We start from the raw sequence: 19,263 nt of genomic DNA, 5'->3' as shown, positions 1-19,263 counted from the left end.
AGGGGAGGGAGTGTAGGTGGAAGAAAAACTGACTTCACTGAGTGTAGTTGTGTATATGTTTGTCCTGATAGATCCTGTGTCCCAAGCCTGTCCATGTCCGGCCCCCGATGCCACCGCGTTATCCTGCTCCCTATGGCGAGAGGATGTCTCCAAACCAGCTCTGCAGTGTCCCGGTAGGTCACTTTGAATCCTAATGAAAATGTGCAGCATATGTTTTCTGATCACTCCTAGTATATAGAAGTCTCCTAAATTAGGTGCGGTTTTTATATCTCCCATACTTGAATTTCTGGATGTTATGGTCCCCAGGTCAGAGGCCGTGATACATCATGTTCAGTTGTTTCATACCTGAGGTGTTTTTTTTGTTTGTTTTATCTTTAAAAATCCAAACTTGTCATGGTCATCTGGTTTCCTGCTATTTCAATCCCTCATCCTTCTTCAGGTTACGTGATCATAGTGCTTCCTGATTTCTAGCATTGCTCTCTTTTGTATTCCTTCCATAGACAGCTTGACTCTGCAGTTTGAGCATTTTAATATCCAAGTTTATTCTGCATTCCTACTGAATTTCTTTATTAATTTACCTATTTCACAGAATGTATAATTTTTTTTTTTTTTTTTTTGCTTAGAACTCTTCCCTACTGGGTCACCCTTTCCCTCCTAGTGTTCCTCCCGTTCTCAGCCCCCTCCAGAGAGCACAGCTTCTTGGAGGAGCACAGGTAAGCCTGTGATGAGCCCACCCCATGAACAGCTCTCTTGCTTTCCTGACCTTTATAGGTGCTATTCCTCTTTGCTGTTAATCAGTCTCTATTGCCTCTTATTATTTGCTTCATTTTTTCAAAGTTCTTCTCTGTGGATAAAAGCAAGAGGACTTGCTGATTAACTAAATCTGAGATCTTCTCCCTCTTTCTAGCTACCGCCTGGACGGATGTCTCCCAGCCAGTTTGCACGGGTCCCTGGATTTGTTGGTAGTCCGCTAGCTGCCATGAACCCCAAGTTGCTGCAAGGGCGAGTGGGGCAGGTGCTTCCCCCAGCACCAGGCTTCCGGGCCTTCTTCAGCGCTGCACCCCCCGCTGCTCCGCCGCCTCCACAGCAGCACTCCCCTGGCCCAGGGCCTCACCTGCAAAACCTAAGGTGTGCAAACTAAGGCCACTGTTTACCTGTCAGTTGCCCAGAGCTCTTTCTTAGGGATGCCCCTAGATGTCTGCAAGAGGTGTGTTTTGAGATGTTACTGGATCCTCCACTTGTCAAACAGATTTGTGACAGTCTCCAGGCACTCTTAGGAATTAACATTTCCATAAAGTCATGTGCTACATGTGTAATTTGCATGTTACTAATCGCCTCTTTTATTCTTTCTGACATTTCTTAGGTCTCACCTTATATCCCTTCTACAAACACACAGGTGCACAAAGTGCTTATCAATTAAGAATTATCGCTTAAGAATTACTGTATGCTAAGACCAGAGGTGTCAATGCTGAGTAGTCAGTTCACCTCAGTGTTAGAGCTAAGTTGTCACTTCTGTCCTGGTTTTACGATGGGTTCAAGTTCCTGCTCCTAGTGAGGTTGTGTTTTCTTGTATATTGTACCAGGACTCCTCAGAGAAACAGAACCAATGAGATACATATATATACACATACATATAAGTATACATGTATATGTGCACCCACATCTATCTTGAAATAAAGATTCATTTTAACAAATGGCTAAGAAGATCAATAGAGCAGACCAGCTGAATGGAAATTCAGATAAGGGTTGAATTTGCAGTCCTGAGTGAAATGTGTAGGACAGACTGGCAGATTAGAAGCTCAGGCAGCACTTCTATGTTCCAGGCTTGAGGCAGAACTCCTTATCTGGGAAATAACCAGTTTTTACTCTTAGTGCCTTCAACTGTGGGTAAGGCCCACCCACATTGTCAAAGATCCTCTTTTTTCTTAACTCTTAATTAATCGTATCTACAAAATACCTTTACAACATTTAGACTAGTGTTTGACCAAACAATTGGGCATCATAGCCTATAACCAAGTTGACATAAATGGACCATCACACATACATTTTCAGTGTCATTCCCAAACAGTTGAAACAAAGCACATTAAATGTTTTAAGAGATTTCTGTTTACAGTTAGGAGGAAGACTAAAATAATTGCACTGCTTCACTGCTAATTCACTCCAATTTTATGATCGTTGTCTTAGGAGTTGAGAATTAGTCTTTGTAGAGGACATGAAAAAGTACAGCAGTCTTTTCTTCTGAAAGGTCTGAGAATAGACCTGGACATTCCCTGAGTCCAAGTGTATGAAGTGATCCTGTACCAACAACATTCTCTAAAACTTAACATCACAGAACAAGAGAATTGAAAACTTTTCCCTGTTTTTCTCAGATCTCAGGCCCCCATGTTTAGACCAGACACAACTCACCTCCATCCACAACACCGTCGGCTCTTGCATCAGAGACAGCAACAGAACAGAAAGTAAGTATTCATCCTGCTCCTTGGTGGTTTCTTAATTCAGCTTTTAATTTTGACAGTTTAGCAAGTTGCTACTGATTTAGTTTACTTTTTAAGTAAACTTAATTAGTATTGAGTTTATGTTACTGGTAAAGAAGATTGTATATGCTGTCATTTTATGTTTTTGATACACTAGCTTTATTATTTTTTTAGAGAGTGTTGTGGGGAGGGACAGAGGGAGAAACAGAGTCTGAAGCAGACTCCATGCCCAGCACAGGGCCTAACATGGGGCTCGATCTCACAACTGAGATCACGACCTGAGCCAAAATCTAGAGTCAGATGTTTAACCAGCTGAGCCACACAGGAGCCCTTATACACTAGGTATAAATGACAAGACTTTATCAACGAATTTCTAAGATTCGATAAATCTGCTTCTCATACATCAGAAATACAATATAGATCTGATTTTTTTAAGTCATTTTATACTCCTTACCGAGTTTTTACTATACTGTTAACTGCCTTTGTTTATCATCTCAGCTCAGAAATAACCGTGAAATATAATCTCTAGCCTTACATTTCGGTCTTATGTAAAGTCAGCATTTGCTCTGTTTTTGCCTATAATTTAATCCTCATTCAACAAATAGAGAAATATGTATGTGTGCAGCCCTCGCTGTGTTTCAAGCACTGTGGTAGGTTTTGAGGACTGAAAGAACAAGATGGGTGAAAGTCCTGCCTTCGTGGAGTTGACATTCTACAATCATTCATATACAGAAAATTAGAAAATTAAACATAACTTTGAGGTTTCTTTAACCTTCAGTTTTATAGGGATCTCTGGGTGGCTCAGCGGTTTAGTGCCTGCCTTCAGTCCAGGGCATGGTCCTGGAGTCCTGGGATCAAGTCCCACAACAGGCTCCCTGCAGGAAGCCTGCTTCTCCCTCTGCCTATGTCTCTGCCTCTCTCTGTGTATGTCTCTCATGAATAAATAAATAAAATAAAATCTTTAAAAAAAAAGAAAAAGAAACCTTCAGTTTTGTAGTTCTACATGTATAATTCCTTCTCACTTTCAAAGAACCTCTAAAATACTTTTTGCAGGGGGAAAAAATACAGGCTCTTAAAATAAGACACAGAAAGTGTAAGCCATAAAGGAAAAGATTAATACATTTGACTGTTAAAATATAAAACTTCTGGTTCCTGTAGTTAACAATATGGTTTTATGTGTTTGAGAATTTATAAAGAGGATGGATCTCATTCATGTGAAGTGTTGTTAGCACCACACCAAAAAACAAAACAAAAGAAACAATGGGAGATACAGAAACTCTGGTAGGTGTTGAATATATCCATTACCATATGTGTAGTGATGGTGTAATAAGTGTTTGCATGTCCAGACTTATAAAACTGTACACATTAAATATGCACAGTTCTTTGTCAGTTATACCTCAGTAAAGCTGATATGATTTTGCTCATATGTGGAATTTAAGAAACAAAAGAATAAAGAGGAAAAGACAAAAACTCATCACTATTATAGAGAACAAACAGATGGTGACCAGAGGGGAGGGTGGGTGAAATAGGTGATGGGGATTAAGAGCACCCGTGATGAGCACTGAGTAACATTTAGAACTGTTGAACCATTGTATTGTACACCTGAAACTCAAAGATTTTAAACTTGCTTATAATCAGGAAAATACAGATTAAAATTAAATAACCATTTTATATCATCAGACAAGCAAAATATGAAATGTCTCGACACTGTCATTGTTGGCAAGAATATTGGTTAGCCTCAGCCTCTTGTAAAGCATTTGGCAATAAATAATAAGGTTGAAAATGTGGATGAACCACATGCTAGCACTTCTCCTTGTTGGTGTATACTTGTGTATGCTCTCAACACAGATAAAGGTGAAAAGCATAACATTGAATAAGAAGCAAAGAGCAGATTTACATTTCCAGTACCATTTGTGTAAAAGTTAAAGGCAGATGGAATAATACTGTATAATATTTAAAGACATACATGAGTCATGAGTCTTAAAAACATTGCAGAGAGGGACTCCGGAAGGGCTCATTTGGTTAAGCGTCCAACTCTTGGTTTCGGCTCAGGTCATGGTTTCCCAGTTATGCGGTCAAGCCTGGCGTCAGGTGCCGCGCTCAGTATGGAGTCTGCTTGGGATTCTGGAATTCTCTTCTCCCTCCCTTCACACACACACACACACACACACACCAAGCAACCTCATGTTTGCTCACACTCTTACTCTTCCTCAAATAAACAAAAACTTCTTTAAAAAAAAATTTTCAGGAGGAGTGCATGCAAAGTCAGGATAGTGGTTCCTCTTGGAAGGAAGGGAAGCAGGAAACCAGGATCCAGACAGGGTGCAAGAGGGCCTTAACTAAGTACAACAGTATGTTGCTTTAATATTATTGTTGAAAACCCTGAGACAAATGGGGGCAAATAAATTTTTTTTCATTAAGTCTGGGTGCTGAATAAATGAATATTTATTATGGGCTTTTCTCTGTATTTGAAGTATTTCATGATTTTTATCAAGTTAAAAAAGTATATAGACTGCAAGTCAAATTGGCCAGTGTTCACACCTCTTGGGCCTTGGTGTGTTGTCTTCAGCAAACAGATGTCCATTGGTGAGAGTGCACAGCATGGCGAAGCACTCAGCTCTCAGGTGTATTGCCTTCAACGTGCATTGCGTAGCTCTTTCTTCTCTGATGCCACTAAGATTCAGTCCCTTTTCACTCCTTTGTTGACAAAAGCAAAGTGCAGTCTTATTTTTAACTGGCCTAGCTTGTTTCTGTATTGTTACAAAGCCTAAAGAGCAAATGTGCCCCTGTGTTTGTTTTCAGCCAGCATCGGAGTCTCAATGGTGCAGGAGATAGAGGAAGTCACCGGAGCAGTCATCAGGACCATCTCCGAAAGGATCCCTACGCCAATCTCATGCTGCAGCGAGAGAAGGATTGGGTCTCTAAAATCCAGATGATGCAGCTGCAGAGCACTGACCCCTACCTGGACGATTTCTATTACCAGGTAGATGACCATTCCGTCCCTTACTCTGGTGAGGCACTTGTGGAAATATTGGTAGCTTTAAGTCCTGACAGAATTTTCTTTGGACCTAGTTTTCAGTAGGGTAAGAATTGACTAAGCAAATTCTGTCCTCTTAAGCTGGAGAGCCTCTCCCTATTCACCAGAAGGTTTCCGTATATGCCTTTTATTCCTTACACACAGAGCCTTTCGGGCCAGAGTTTGAAATCTCTTCAGCATTAATAATCTGGTTCTCTCAGTGAAGAGTTATTGGTGCTCTAACTTTAAAGATATTTCCATTGATGATGGGCTCTCCTGAAGGCTGGGATTTTTTGAGAAGTAAATGTCTCTAGCTGTCTAGCAAAAATTAAGGATCGATATATTAATTAGAGTCCAGGTTGTTGCTGCCACCAGTATAATCACATAGTGATAAAGAGCAGCCGTACTCTGGGCTTGTGTTGCAACTGAAATCCTCTTCCCATGGTAGAATTACTTTGAAAAACTGGAGAAACTGTCAGCTGCTGAAGAAGTACAAGGCGAAGGTCCCAAAAAGGAGCGCACCAAGCTCATTACCCCTCAGGTGGCCAAACTGGAGCACGCCTATAAGCCAGGTAAGGTCCTTTTGCCTTGGCCCATAATAAAAGAAAATCAACATGCTGTAGATACGACAAGGTAGAAATAACTGTATAGATGACTGGCTGTAGAGATGTTCAAAGCTCATTTATTGTCCTTAAATGCAGAGGTCAGCCTTCATTGCAGTACAGAATCAGTGGTTTAGCAGGTAGACTTGTAGATCCTTTACTGCTTGAGGTTCCTTAACTTTTTAAAACATGTTATAATTTCTAGTATCCCTATAATAAATGGGAAATGCTTCAGATTTTTATTGATTATCCTTGCAACCAAAAAATGGGAAAAGATTTAGGTAAAACATCACATTAGATACGTAGATTTTTGTACTGAATTGTTAGGCTCTGAGTAAAGAATAGAGAATATAAAGGTCTTTGAAAGCTGCCTACATTGCTAAGTTATTTGTTGGAAATGTTCTGTCCTTGCAGTGCAGTTCGAGGGCTCTTTGGGAAAGCTTACTGTCTCCAGTGTGAATAACCCCCGAAAAATGATTGATGCCGTTGTAACATCGCGGAGTGAGGATGATGTAAGTGTCAGCAAAACTGTGTTCAAGAAATGCTGGGTCAGGTCATCCCTACTCCCTGGGGGTCATTGTGGGAGGGAATCAGGCACAACAGAGTTGTTTGTTGCCTAACTGGGAGCTTTCCTCCACTGCACCCCAGAACATCCTGGCATTCTGGTTTCCTGCGGGTGGGCTGAAGTGCTAACACCTTCCTTTTTAAGGCAGCTAGGCCAGACTCAGGGTGGCAGGAGTCTTTACACTGGGTCACTGGCTGCAAATAGCATTGGCTGTTTATTCCAGTTTTTAAAATTACCATTTTCTATGTGTTTTAAGATTTTCTTGTGATTATCTTCATCTTCACTGCATTCTACAATTACCTTTTTATCCATCTGTAAACTCAGTTTGGTAGTCTTTGTGGGTGAATTCAGTCAATTCTATGACCTTTTTCCAGTTATGGTTGTTTAGATTAATGTTTATTAATGTGTAAGTTTCTCTTACAGTCTTGTCACAAATGAAATTATGCACACTTAGAAAATTGTTTTTAGGGGATCCCGGGGTGGCTTGGCAGTTTAGCACCTGCCTTTGGCCCAGGGTGCGATCCTGGAGTCCCGGGATCGAGTCCCGTGTTGGGCTCCCGACATGGAGCCTGCTTCTCCCTCCTCCTGTGTCTCTGCCCACCCCCCTATGTCTTATCATGAATAAATAAATAAATCTTTTTTAAAAAAGAAAAGTCTTTTTAACAGAGATAAAGAATTCACACTGAATAGTCTTGTCTTTTTTTAGGAGACAAAAGAAAAACAGGTTCGGGACAAGAGACGAAAAACCCTTGTCATAATTGAGAAAGTAAGTTTTAGAATTTGTTGCTGTCGTTAGTTCCAAATAAGGAACTGTCAAATATATGTGTACACAAGAAGTGGAAAAGTAAGCAGTCGCTGTGCTGTGATTTTAATTAATGAGCATATCCTTCTTACATGCCTGTTGTATACCAGAACACACTAGAAAGGACGTGCTGTGCCTCACCTATGGCCTTGTGGAAAGAACACTGCAGTTACAGTGACACGTCCTGGGTTTTTGTCCAAGCTTGTTCAGTTAACTGCTAAGTGTTTGCGGTCAGGTCACCTTTCTAAGAAAGTGAAAAAAATTATATTATTCCACCTGTGAATTAATTGAGTTAATTAAGTCAGTTCACAGGTATTACTGGATATCCCCTGGATGCTGGGCACTGTGCTGGATGCTAAGAAAAATGTAGTCCTCATTTGGCACTTAATTTGTAAAGTATAAATAACAGTGTTGCAAGGCCATAGGCATTGTGAGGAAGGGCGCAGAATGTGCAACCACACTGCAAATCACATCATTTTCATTTCTGAGTCTGTGACTCGAGGCAAGCTACTTAATCCTTCTGTGCTGTCCTCATATTCTTTATCTGCAACAGTGGAGACGGTAATAGTCTTTTTTTCAGACCGGGTTGTGGAGAGCATCAGGTGAAACGAGTATGTGCACCCAGGAGTGAAATTATTGCTGTGTTTATAGTTATAAGGCACACCCGAAGCAGTGATACAAGTCATTTATGTTACAGTGCTATTCTTGCTGCTGGAAAGTTTTCAAAGTATTGTCCGTTCCATCCTGGTTAGAAGTCAGGAGGGACAACAAACAGGAATTCTTTAAGTCCTTTCACTCTGTTTTTCTGGATTCAGCAGCACCTTTTTCCTCTCAGTCTTACTACAGTTTGTTTCCACTCTTTTTCTGTACCTGGTGGTCTTAAACTCTCAAATTGTTTATCAAATACTCCGATCCTGACCCAGCATGCTGTCGCCTGCTTTGTGTCTCACTTAGACCTATAGTTTACTCCTGGATGTGGAGGATTATGAAAGGCGGTATCTCCTAAGTCTAGAAGAAGAGCGACCTGCCCTGGCGGATGAAAGAAAGCACAAAATTTGTAGCATGTATGACAACTTAAGGGGGAAATTGCCTGGACAAGACAGGTAAGAATTGTACACTTGGAGTGACACGTGAGACCAACCAGACTCCTCACTCGGCTGACCTGAGCTTTCTACATGTCTCTCTCTCAGATACCTTCCTTACCATCCTGGGAAGCTCAGAGTCTATCCTTCTGGCCTAACTCAAGTGCCATGTCATACAAAGCACTTCATAATCCTTCCCAGCCAGGAAAAAAAAAATCTTTTTTCCAGATTCATTTATTCATCACCAATATATTCCCTACCTGCTAAGACCTATGCTGGGCACTGCAGATATGGTGGAGAACAAGATTTGGTTTCTGTGTTAGAGCCGACAGATTGTGCTTGCTTTATGCTTTACTGTAGCAGGTTCAACCTTGTAATCTTTGTGTTGTCTTTTTCTACTGAAATGAAAAGTTTAGACATTTATATTCTCTTGGGATTTCCATAGAATGCTCATATGCTATGGAAGCCCATCAATCTTCTGGTGGGGACCATGCTCCTTAATATAGCTGTTTATCTGTATCTGTCATCTCTCCCATGCAGGATCTTGCTAACAGTAAATGTTCTATAAACCCAAAGTGTTTTATTTGATGAATGCAAGAGGACTCTGTCCTGATAATTTCCTTTCCTTTGCCCATTCAAGAGAATTGGTGATTCTTCTAAGCCAGGACACACACAGACCAGAACATAAAAATAAGCACCCTCTTTTCAGCACACCTTTTCTGGAGTCAGGTTGACATACAACTGGTTGAATAAATGTAGGTTTGTCCATAGTTGGAGATGTTATGCAGCCATCAGATCAACGTAGTTGAAGTATGTTTATGGAGATAGAATATTGTCACAAGAAGTTGTTGAGTGAAGAAAGTCAAGAAACAAAGCTGTGTGAATTCTCTGGATTTTTTTTTTTTTTTTAAGATTTTAGTTAGTTATTCTTGAGAGACACAGAGAGGCAGAGACACAGGCAGAGAGAGAAGCAGGCTCCATACAGGGAGCCTGATGTGGGACTTGATCCTGGGACTCCGGGATCACGCCCTGAGCCAAAAGCAGACGCTCAACCACTAAGCCACCCAGGAGCCCCATTTTTTTCTTTTTTAGTGAAAAAATATACAGCACAAAGGTTCTTAAATATGATAATAATATAAAGTTAATTCTGAAATGATTGTTTTTATATCCTTTTTGCTTATGTATGTTTTCAGATTTTGCCATATCAACCATGTTTTCTGTTATATAACACGTAAAGGAAACGAATGCATGTAGTTTGAACAAGTCTTTTTAACGTACTTCTGTGAAAGGACAATTTTCTACATTTGCGAAACTTGAAAAACAACTTGTTAATGTGTGGTTGAGAGTTGGAGAAGTGATTCTCACTATTTTGCAGCACAGGTCATCTTAGGGTGAAAACGAGCACAGCATATTCGTTCAGTAACATGGAAGAGGAGAAAAAGGATGTCTTCAATTGTTCTTGCTGACCTAAGTGAGCATTTCCTTCCCCCGCAGGCCAAGTGATGACCACTTTGTACAGATCATGTGTATCCGAAAAGGGAAGAGAATGGTTGCCCGTATTCTTCCTTTCCTCTCCACAGAGCAAGCAGCTGACATTCTCATGACAACAGCCAGGAATCTCCCTTTCCTTATCAAGAAGGACGCACAAGACGAGGTGATCCCCCATGTGGGACTTCTTTCCTTTGGGTCTTCATAGTTTATAAGGTTTCTAAAATCCAAATTTCATTTTCTCCCCCTCCTCATTTCTGCTGTCTTACTAACCTTCAGCAGTAGGATTTGATTATTTAAAGGAAAACTCCAGGACTATATTTTTAATCCCACTTTTGCTCCAGTAGACCAAGTTCCTAAACCAAGGAAAGCAATAATCCCATCTTAATTTGACATAGTTGTGAGGTTATGTTGTATATCAGAATTTTGGGAGAAGCAGATAATTCAGCCCTACTCCCAATATGCTGAATCAGAATTTACAGAAGAAAGATCAGGGCTTCTGTATCTATAACAGAATCCCTAGCTGAATCTGATATGAAAATTTACAAATTTATGATCTTGGTTAGTTTGCTGGATATAAAGTATCCCTCATTGGGCTGTTGTCAGGAGCTTAACATTCAGCTGTAGACTTAGTTGAATGGTGTCCCACAGGAATCAAGCCAGTCCTTGTAAATGACATTTATCATGATCTAAACTAGGCTGGACTTTGAAACATGATTTTCAAGTTTGTAAGTTAACTCTTGGTAAGAACCGTGCTCTACTTATCTTTGTCATAACACTTGAAAGATAAGCGCTATTTAGAATAACCTTAGGAGTTCAGAGCAAGAAATTGATAAGGGTAGCACAACGGGCAATTATTACTGTAAGGTTCAGAATGTTAGAACTTAGAGCGAGCCTTATTACAATAGACTGTGCTTGATTTTTTTCTTTTTAAGATTTTATTTATTCATGAGAGGCAGAGAGGCAGAGACATGGACAGAGTACGAAGCAGGCTCCCTATAGGGAACCTGATGTGGGATTCCATCCGAGGTCTCCAGGATCATGCCCTGGGTGGAAGGCAGATGCTCAACTGCTGAGCCATCCAGGCGTCCCTAGACTGTGCTTGATTAATAACCATCTGGTGACGATCCACAGAAAACATGGTGCCAAAATACCTTGTAAGTGGGATGGCATGAAAAAGTTGAAAATTATTCCTTCTAAAATCATAACGAGTTGAAAAAGTCCTTCTAGAGATTATAGCACCAGCAGAAGAAACTAATGCAAAGTTGAGGCCTCATTGTCAGGAAAGGTAAAGTGGGATGAGACATAAAATTGGAAAGATTTTAAGAAGGGAAAATGGGTTGGAGGAAAGTTTAAGGATTTGAGGTTTATCCTAGAAAATAGAAGCCAGACTAAAAGCAACAGGTCCCTTATAGTCATAGATGGTTGTAGGCCATGGGGTACGCACTCCCAGTCCTAGAGTAACTCCTCTATGGAAACAAGTTTGGGAGAGCTTTATTCATTCTGTCGATACTTATTGAACATGTGTATAGACCAGATACTATTTTAGGTCCTAGAAATATAGCGCCTAGTGCTGGGAGCTAGGAATTCGAAGATGCTTGCCTCCGTGGAGGTACCTGTGAGTGATGAAAACTTGGTTAATTAGAGAGGCCAGAGTTTTTATCTATGCATGCTCAAGAGTAATAGGCCAGATCTCTGAATACCATTGCTGGAAGTAGTAAGTAGTTGGAAGTCTAAGGCATAAACTATACAAGGTAATTCTGGAATAATGTGCCAGAAAGTAAGGAAGGTGACTGACTCCTAGGGTCCTATGTGAAAGATGTACAGACAGAGTTCAAGGGGCTCCTACTGCCTGAAAATGGGGTAATTTGCATCAGAAAGAAAAATTACAGCAGCGGCTTGACATACATAAAATATTTTTAATTTAATGGTTCATAATGATACCAAAAAATATATATTCACCTTCAAAGATTGCTAGGCCATCAGTTCATTATCCTGAAAATGGATAAAGGAAAAGACTCAAACATCTATCTTGTCTTTTCATTACAACGAGACATCATGGTGACCACAAAGTTGATCATAGAAAATCCTTCCTAGAAGCATTTCAGCTAATAAATGCAAAAGAAATAATAAAATTAGAAAATTTCCAGTTCACAATCGATAATGGAAAAGCAGTCAGTCAGCCTGGACAGCAATTCCTTACTGGTGCGAAAAGGTTAGGTAACAGGTGGATGGGGAATGGACAGTAGTTGGAGCACCAAACAACTGATGGCTACGTGAGAGTCACTGTGCTTTGTGACACGATGCAGGAGAAACCTCGGCTCTCTATCAGGGAAGTTTTTGCCTTCCCCTGATGAACTTAAATCTTATCAAATATCAAATTGTAACCATCAGTTTTTTGTTGGAAAGACAGAGGATGGTAGAACCTGTTAAGTGACGCCACAGATGTGCAATTAGCCAAATCCAGACAACAGGACGGCGTCAGTAACTAACAGCATGAGAAAAGGAGACAGTGCATGGGCAAAGGACCTGTTTGCAGATTTTAGAAGCCTTACCAGCCAGATGCGATGTGTGGGTCCTGTTGGAATCATGATTAGAATCAATCACCTGTTAAAAAAATGTTTTTGAGACAACTGGAGAAATCTGAATTTGGAGGAGATACTAGGTGATACTAAGGAACAGCTGTTAATTTTGTTAGCTGCAATAATACTGAGAGGTTTTATTAGAGATACTGGCTGAAGTATTTATGGGTGAAAGGCTAGGTTATATGGGAGGGACATTGATTTCCTAAGAATGGTAGAATGTTGATGATTTTTTCTTTTGTATATTTTTTCATTGAAGTTCAATTTGCCAACATATAACACAATCCCATCCAGTGCCCCCCTCAGTGCCCGTCACCCAGTCACCCCAAACCCCCCCCACCTACCCCCTCCCCCCCACTACCCCTTGTTCGTTTCCCAGACTTAGGAGTCTCTTATGTTCGGTCACCCTCACTAATATTTCCCACTCGGTTCCCCTCCTTTCCCCTATATTCCCTTTCACTATTTCTTTTTTTTTTTTCTTAAAAGATTTTATTTATTCATGAGAGACACAGAAAGAGGGACAGAGACATAGGCAGAGGGAGAAGCAGGCTCCATGCAAGAAGCCCGATGTGGGACTCAATCCCGGGACCCCAGGATCACGCCCTGGGCCAAAGGCAGATGCTCAACCACAAAGCCACCCAGGCATCCCCCCTTTCACTATTTCTTATATTCCCCATATGAGTGAAACCATATGATGTTTGTCTTTCTCCGATTGACTTACTTCACTCAGCATAATAATCCTTCAGTTCCATCCATGTACGTTGAAGCAAATGGTGGGTATTTATTTCTAATGGCTGAGTAATATTCCATAGTACATATATGAATGTTGATGATTTAATTATTGTTGAAGCTGAGTGATGGGCACACAGATTTCATCGTACTCTTTACACTTTTATGTATGATTAAAACTGCTTTTGTTGTTAAAGCATTGTGTACTCAGAGTAGTAGGTAACAGAAAGTCCACTCTCCATCTTGAATGCCGTCACTTTTTATACATGGGCAATGAGTGCTAGAAGCACCCTGATTCCTCTCCTGTGTTAGAACCTGGTTCTGTTGACCCTGCCACCTGGGCCTTGTGGCTAAAAGAACTGAATGACTCGCAGGCCAGAATTCAACAGCCTTGGATTCTGGGTCTCTTCTAGCTATGGAACTCTCAGCACTGAGCTTCTGCTCGCTTGGCCTGGCTTGTCTAATCTGAAAAATTAGATTATCATTTCTCTATCTTCTTATCGAGCTTTATAAAGATCAGACAAGATCCAATTAAATCTGAAAACACTTCTGGATAGTTCCACGGCACTCAGAACTTAAGTGTCTTAGAGTCCTCCTCATGGTATTTGAATTTGCCGCTTTACTCGTGACTCCCCACGCAACCTTAGATGCCTGCAGGTCTGTCCTGTTTACCATTTCACAGGGGGCCCCAGTGCCTGGTACATGGTAGGCATGGAAGCGTTTGTGGAATGGGTTAAAGTACCAATGTGTTACCATGAGTCATGCTATTTGAGAAGTGATTTTACACCCTTGGTGGATACGAATCCTGTTTCCTGTGCAAATTGAGCTTTAAAAGTTGTCCATAGACACCTCAGAACCCACTGTTGAGACTCTGGTGGTACCTGTTAGACATGTCAGCCCTTTTGTGGTAAATCTTGCCGGAGGCTGTCCAAGTGCTGCTGAGCACCCTCCCGTCCGCGCCTGCTGACACAGGCTCATGAAGCCATAGCTGCCAGGATGTAACACTTTTCTTTATTTTTCGTAGGTGCTGCCATGCTTACTGAATCCCTTCTCTCTGCTCCTCTATCACCTTCCGTCAGTGACTGTCACCAGCCTTCTGCAACAGCTCATGAACCTACCTCAGAGCGCAGCTGCACCAGCACCCTCCAACCCTCACCTCGCTGCTGTGCTCCAGAACAAGGTGCTCCTGCCCTTCTAGATTTCAGTTACACATGTTGGTGCTGCTTTCAGGGGTGCCTGGGTGGCTCCATAGGTTATGCAGCCAACTCTGGGTTTCAGCTCAGGTCGTGATCTCAGGGTTGTGAGATCGAGCCCCGTGTCAGGTTCTGCGCTCACATGGTCTGCCGCAGTCCCCGTCCTCTGCCCCACGCACACTCTCTCGCTCTTTCTCTATCTCTAAAATAAATCAATCTTAGAAGCTTCTTTCAGTCAGGAGTTATGTTAAGCTCCTAGTGTCAACAAAATAGGATTTTCTGTATCTCACATAGAGTAGCTTGGGCACAGTGTCCACCTGGCATCAGGGGTGCAGGCCCCCCAGGTTTCCTGCTCTGCAGCCTTAGCAGTGGCTGCCATGCTCAGGACCACTCCAGCTCCACTGTGTCAGGAAGGTGCGTGCAGAGAGCTGGCTGCCTTGCTGGCACCTTTTCCAGGAGTTCTGACCAGCGACTTCTACTTAATCTCAGTGGCCAGGGTTTCCTCACTTGCCACATGGAACTGCAGAGAAGGCTGGGAAACCTCTTAGTTCACACTGTTGTGGTCTCAGATAAAATCCTAATTTGAACATGAGGAAGAAAACACATCAGGCTCCCAGGGGGAGTGTAACACAGAAGAGGAGACATGAACTTTCTGGACAGCTTTCTGTTTCCTACCCACGCTAGGTTTGTGACGCTGAGCACAGTTTCACTTCACGGCTGTACAGGGAGGTGACGATTCAGAGCAGTCCTGTTACTCTGTTGCTCCGATGAGCTCAGCGCTGTGATGGTTCAGTGTGCTGCCTTTGTCCCGGTGGGCACGTGTGCAAGCACAGTGGAATGGGGAGTGTCGAGGCCCCTTTCCCCCCTGGCATCTGAAACCCTGTCAGGGCAGGAGTCCTGGGTGGCAGGTACAGCAGGGGCTGGGAGGTAACAGGCTGTGGGCCTCCCATGGTGTGTGGTCTCTGAGCTTTAGTATCTATAAGGGCAGCAGAAAACCATGTGGTCAGCCAGGAGATGGTTCATGTATCCCAGTGTTGTTCTCTGACGGTGACCTGAGGGTTCTCTGGGAGGCAAGCTCGGGAACCGGGGTTCCCTTCAGATCCCTGTCTCTGTGGTTCCATATATGTTATTTCCTGCCCCTTGTTCCTGTTCGTATTCCACTCTGTGCCCCTCGACCATGCGTGTGCCACCGGTACTGCCTACTGAATCGGGCACATCTTCAGTCTCTGTGGCAGGTTGTTAAATCTTAACCGTCCCAGACATGTGATGTATCTGAGTCCTTCTCTGCCTCTGTTGGCCCAGCAGGTGTGTCCTTTGTTCAGGAAACTTCTCAGGAGACTCAAGGAAAGCTTTTCATACCCTCATCATTTCAGTGACCTCTCTGTGTACATTTTCCCACTGGTCTTCACATCTTTTGTCTTTATTCAAAATAATCTTCATCTATTAAATGTTTTTTTTTCTTTGTCTGTGAACTTTTAGTTTTCTGTATCAGAGTTTGTCTTTGACTTTCTTTTTAAATCCATTTGTTTTAGTAAAAGAAACACTAAGTCCCACATTATCTGTGGCAGAGAAAAATTACCTTTTCATCTGACTTTGGGGTGGGGAAGCAGGGAGGACGCTTGGCACTGGGCCCTGCCCTTTCATTGATGATGCCGTCACTGCTCTGCTGAAGTGGAGGCAGGAGGAAGACGCAGCGTCCCAGCTCACGGCTGCCCCAGTCTGCCAATCCCACAGCACAGCGGTAGGGCCACCTTGATGTAGTGCTGCTCTGGGTCTGACGCTGGGACCCTGTCCGCGGTGCTGGAGGATTGGGTGCGGTGCTGAGTGGGATTTCCTCTGTCTCCTGTAGTTTGGCCTGTCACTGCTCCTCGTCGTCCTGAGCCGTGGGGAAGACCTGCAGAGTTCAGACCCTGCCACAGAATCAACACAGAACAACCAGTGGTCAGTCCAGGCTGCATTTCTTCCTTCACATTCTTTAAGGTGCTCCCTTTGTTCTTCTCCTCATGTTCTCATCTGCTCTTAATGGTTTTCCTTTCAGGACGGAGGTGATGTTCATGGCAACCCGGGAACTTCTGCGGATTCCCCAAGCAGCCCTGGCCAAGCCCATCTCTATGCCCACAAACCTGGTGTCCCTGTTTTCTCGCTATGTGGACCGACAGAAACTGAACTTGCTGGAGACAAAGCTGCAGTAAGTGAGACAGCCCAAATCTACATCTCACTAACGTGGGCACTGTAGGAGTTAGGGGGAGAAGGTGGGGGGCGGGAGGACACTGCAGGAGTCGGGGAGGAGGTCAGGGGCACCAGGGCAGTGCAGGAGTCAGGGGGAGGAGGTTGGGGGCACCAGGGCACTGCAGGTGTTGGGGAGGAGGAGGTGGGGGGCACAAAACTGAATTTGGTGGAAGTGGTTAAGGACCCATATGCATATGTGAGCATCTCCCAGCGACAGGATGCTGTGTGGGGTACAGAAGCATCCTCACAGTTCACTGAGCAAGGGAGTGCGTCAGTGTTCTGTTATGAGAATTCTAACAAGGGTGTGACTAATGCAAACAATCACCTTCTGTTTTGACTCATCTACGCAAGTGTCCTTTCTGTCTCTTTTCACCCGTAGGCTCGTTCAGGGGATCCGATAAGAGGTCTCCACCTGCAGCCTGGACCTCCTTCTGGCTGCCACCTGCACTGCCGCCGTCATGATGGAGTGTTTTTAATGAGGGAGGGAAGGTAGCTTATTCCCCAAAGCGTCTCGTGGATGGATTCCGGTCACAGGGGTGGTCTCCCCCTGCCAGGTGTTTCCCCACTGCTCTGTGACACTTGGCTGGGTGATTCTCCTGCTGGTTCCTTCCTACCTTCTGTGTTACAATTCTGCATGTCCTGCTTTTCCTCTCAATTCTTCTCAACTTTGCATTTTCTTTGCCCTAGAGACACAAATGTAATCTCTCCCCTTACCCCACCCCACGATGCCAGTTCAGAGTAGACCGTAGCCTGCCACAGGGTTCCTGCCCTCATCCTATTCAAGTCTTCTTTCATTGCCCCATATCAATACAACTATAGGAGAACCAATTAAGTAGAAACCAATATATATATATATATATATATGCACATTCTCCACATACGTTCACGTGGTGTCCAGAGGACCCTTAAAGAACGAGTTTTAGATTGAGAAATACGTAGTTGACAGGTCCCTTCTCTAAAAACAAATCAGCCAATGTATTTTTAATCTGTTTCTAGTCCATCTCGTAATTAATTTGGTGGGTTTTGCTTGTTTTAATCTAAATACAGGGTATGCAGCACGTGAATAAAATCCGAACTCTTACTTGGCTGGCACCCAGCTCTAGGCTGAGAAGTCCTGTGTCTCCTCCCTGCCCTATTCCCTTTGTATCTGTGTGTCCCCTGTCATCGTTGTGTCCCCCCCCACCACCACCAATGAAATGGCACTGGGTTAGGCCCTTCTCCTGCAACCACCACTGTGTGCTGGAGCATGTCCCTTCAGGAGTGCAGGGTTGCCCCAGACAAACTGGACGTACAGCCTGCTTCCATAGTGTAGCGTTGGCGCACTTGCTCTGTCTTCCTGACACAACTTCAATAAAGCCATGCTTTTACTTCCCTCTTCCCCTTTATTATTTGATGTCGTGGGTAGTAGCCTGCACAGGTGACCACAGAAGGTAGTTGGGCTGGTCTGCTCTGCTGGCCCCTCTACAGCGCAGCAGAACTGCTGTCCTTCCCCTTTGTCTGCAGGTCCCCTCCTGGGCATCAGGGGCCTGGCTCTAGTCCCAGTCTGTTCTGGCCGAGCAGCCGGCCATGGTCCTCCTGACCCCATTCCCCTCCCTCGCGTGTCCCCCCTCCCCCATACCTCCATCCTCCCCACCCGTGCAGCAGCCAAGCAGGAAGAGGCCTTTTTTGCTCTCCAGTCATTACAGCCCTCCAGAACATTAAATCAGCATCCATTTCACATGGTTGTCCTCATATACTGTATGCTACTCTCACCTTCTCAAATGTTAGTGAGGGGACATGTGATGCTCAGAGAGAATCAACCGTTTGCACATGCGTGTGTTGTCCTGCAGTACTGTTCTGTTACTCCGCTGTCCTTGCTCACATCTCTGCCCCCACCCCCACCCTGGGCCCCAGCCCCCAGCAGCTGCTCCCGACCACTCGACCTAGCTCCCCCCCAGCCCTCACCTACTGACTGTTTCCACCACGCGCCTTCCCTCCCTTCCCCTCACAACGGATCAAGTGAATACTTGACTTATTTCTTCCTTTCTGTGCTTTATCTTTTTTGTTTGGTTCTAATTAATAAAAATTAAAGTTTCTAAATTTACATTTTTATAGGGTATTGTAAATAAAAACAAATTGTATACTTGAAGAATCATGTGCCTGCATTTCTACTTCTTGTTTCTTCTTGTCCAAACACGATGGCAGATGTGTTTCTAGCCTGTTCCGTGGACTGACGAAGCTCTCAGTGTGGGTGGTCAGTAAGGACCTTAACCTCTGTGCTGCTGTGAGGGATGCAGGTTAAAGACCTTCTGCAGAAACGGATGGCAGGTTGTGGTGGATGCACTGTGCAGTCCCCTTGGCATCACATCCACCTCTAGGCTCGGGTGCCTTTACAAGCTGTCCTGCAGCCCAGCTTGGCCTACTGCTGCTGGCCTGGCTTGCTCATCTCCCAGGACACGGGCCAGAGTGGATCATTCTTTGCAGTAAATCTGTGTCGTTGGAGATGGGGTGTTATCTTCACT

General features: G+C 43.5%; 1 protein-coding gene across 1 annotated transcript in view; it reads left to right on the top strand.

Moving 5' to 3' along the window:
• Positions 1 to 18,890, top strand: part of PATL1 (PAT1 homolog 1, processing body mRNA decay factor) — a 29,583-nt gene extending 10,693 nt beyond the window's left edge. Inside the window, exons 6-19 of the mRNA XM_072759026.1 lie at positions 72 to 173; positions 624 to 713; positions 908 to 1,128; positions 2,370 to 2,459; positions 5,277 to 5,457; positions 5,939 to 6,062; positions 6,507 to 6,604; positions 7,364 to 7,423; positions 8,414 to 8,562; positions 10,036 to 10,195; positions 14,365 to 14,520; positions 16,383 to 16,474; positions 16,572 to 16,721; positions 17,142 to 18,890. Of these exons, the coding sequence (XP_072615127.1) occupies positions 72 to 173; positions 624 to 713; positions 908 to 1,128; positions 2,370 to 2,459; positions 5,277 to 5,457; positions 5,939 to 6,062; positions 6,507 to 6,604; positions 7,364 to 7,423; positions 8,414 to 8,562; positions 10,036 to 10,195; positions 14,365 to 14,520; positions 16,383 to 16,474; positions 16,572 to 16,721; positions 17,142 to 17,163 (1,695 nt within the window). The 3' untranslated portion in view covers positions 17,164 to 18,890. The remainder of the gene's footprint in view (positions 1 to 71; positions 174 to 623; positions 714 to 907; positions 1,129 to 2,369; positions 2,460 to 5,276; positions 5,458 to 5,938; positions 6,063 to 6,506; positions 6,605 to 7,363; positions 7,424 to 8,413; positions 8,563 to 10,035; positions 10,196 to 14,364; positions 14,521 to 16,382; positions 16,475 to 16,571; positions 16,722 to 17,141) is intronic.
• Positions 18,891 to 19,263: the final 373 nt, after the last annotated feature.

Source organism: Vulpes vulpes, chromosome 5 (genome assembly GCF_048418805.1).
Source record: "Vulpes vulpes isolate BD-2025 chromosome 5, VulVul3, whole genome shotgun sequence".
NCBI lineage: Eukaryota > Metazoa > Chordata > Mammalia > Carnivora > Canidae > Vulpes > Vulpes vulpes.
The sequence above is the reverse complement of the archived record's forward strand: the minus strand, read 5'-3'. Positions and strand labels throughout refer to the sequence as shown.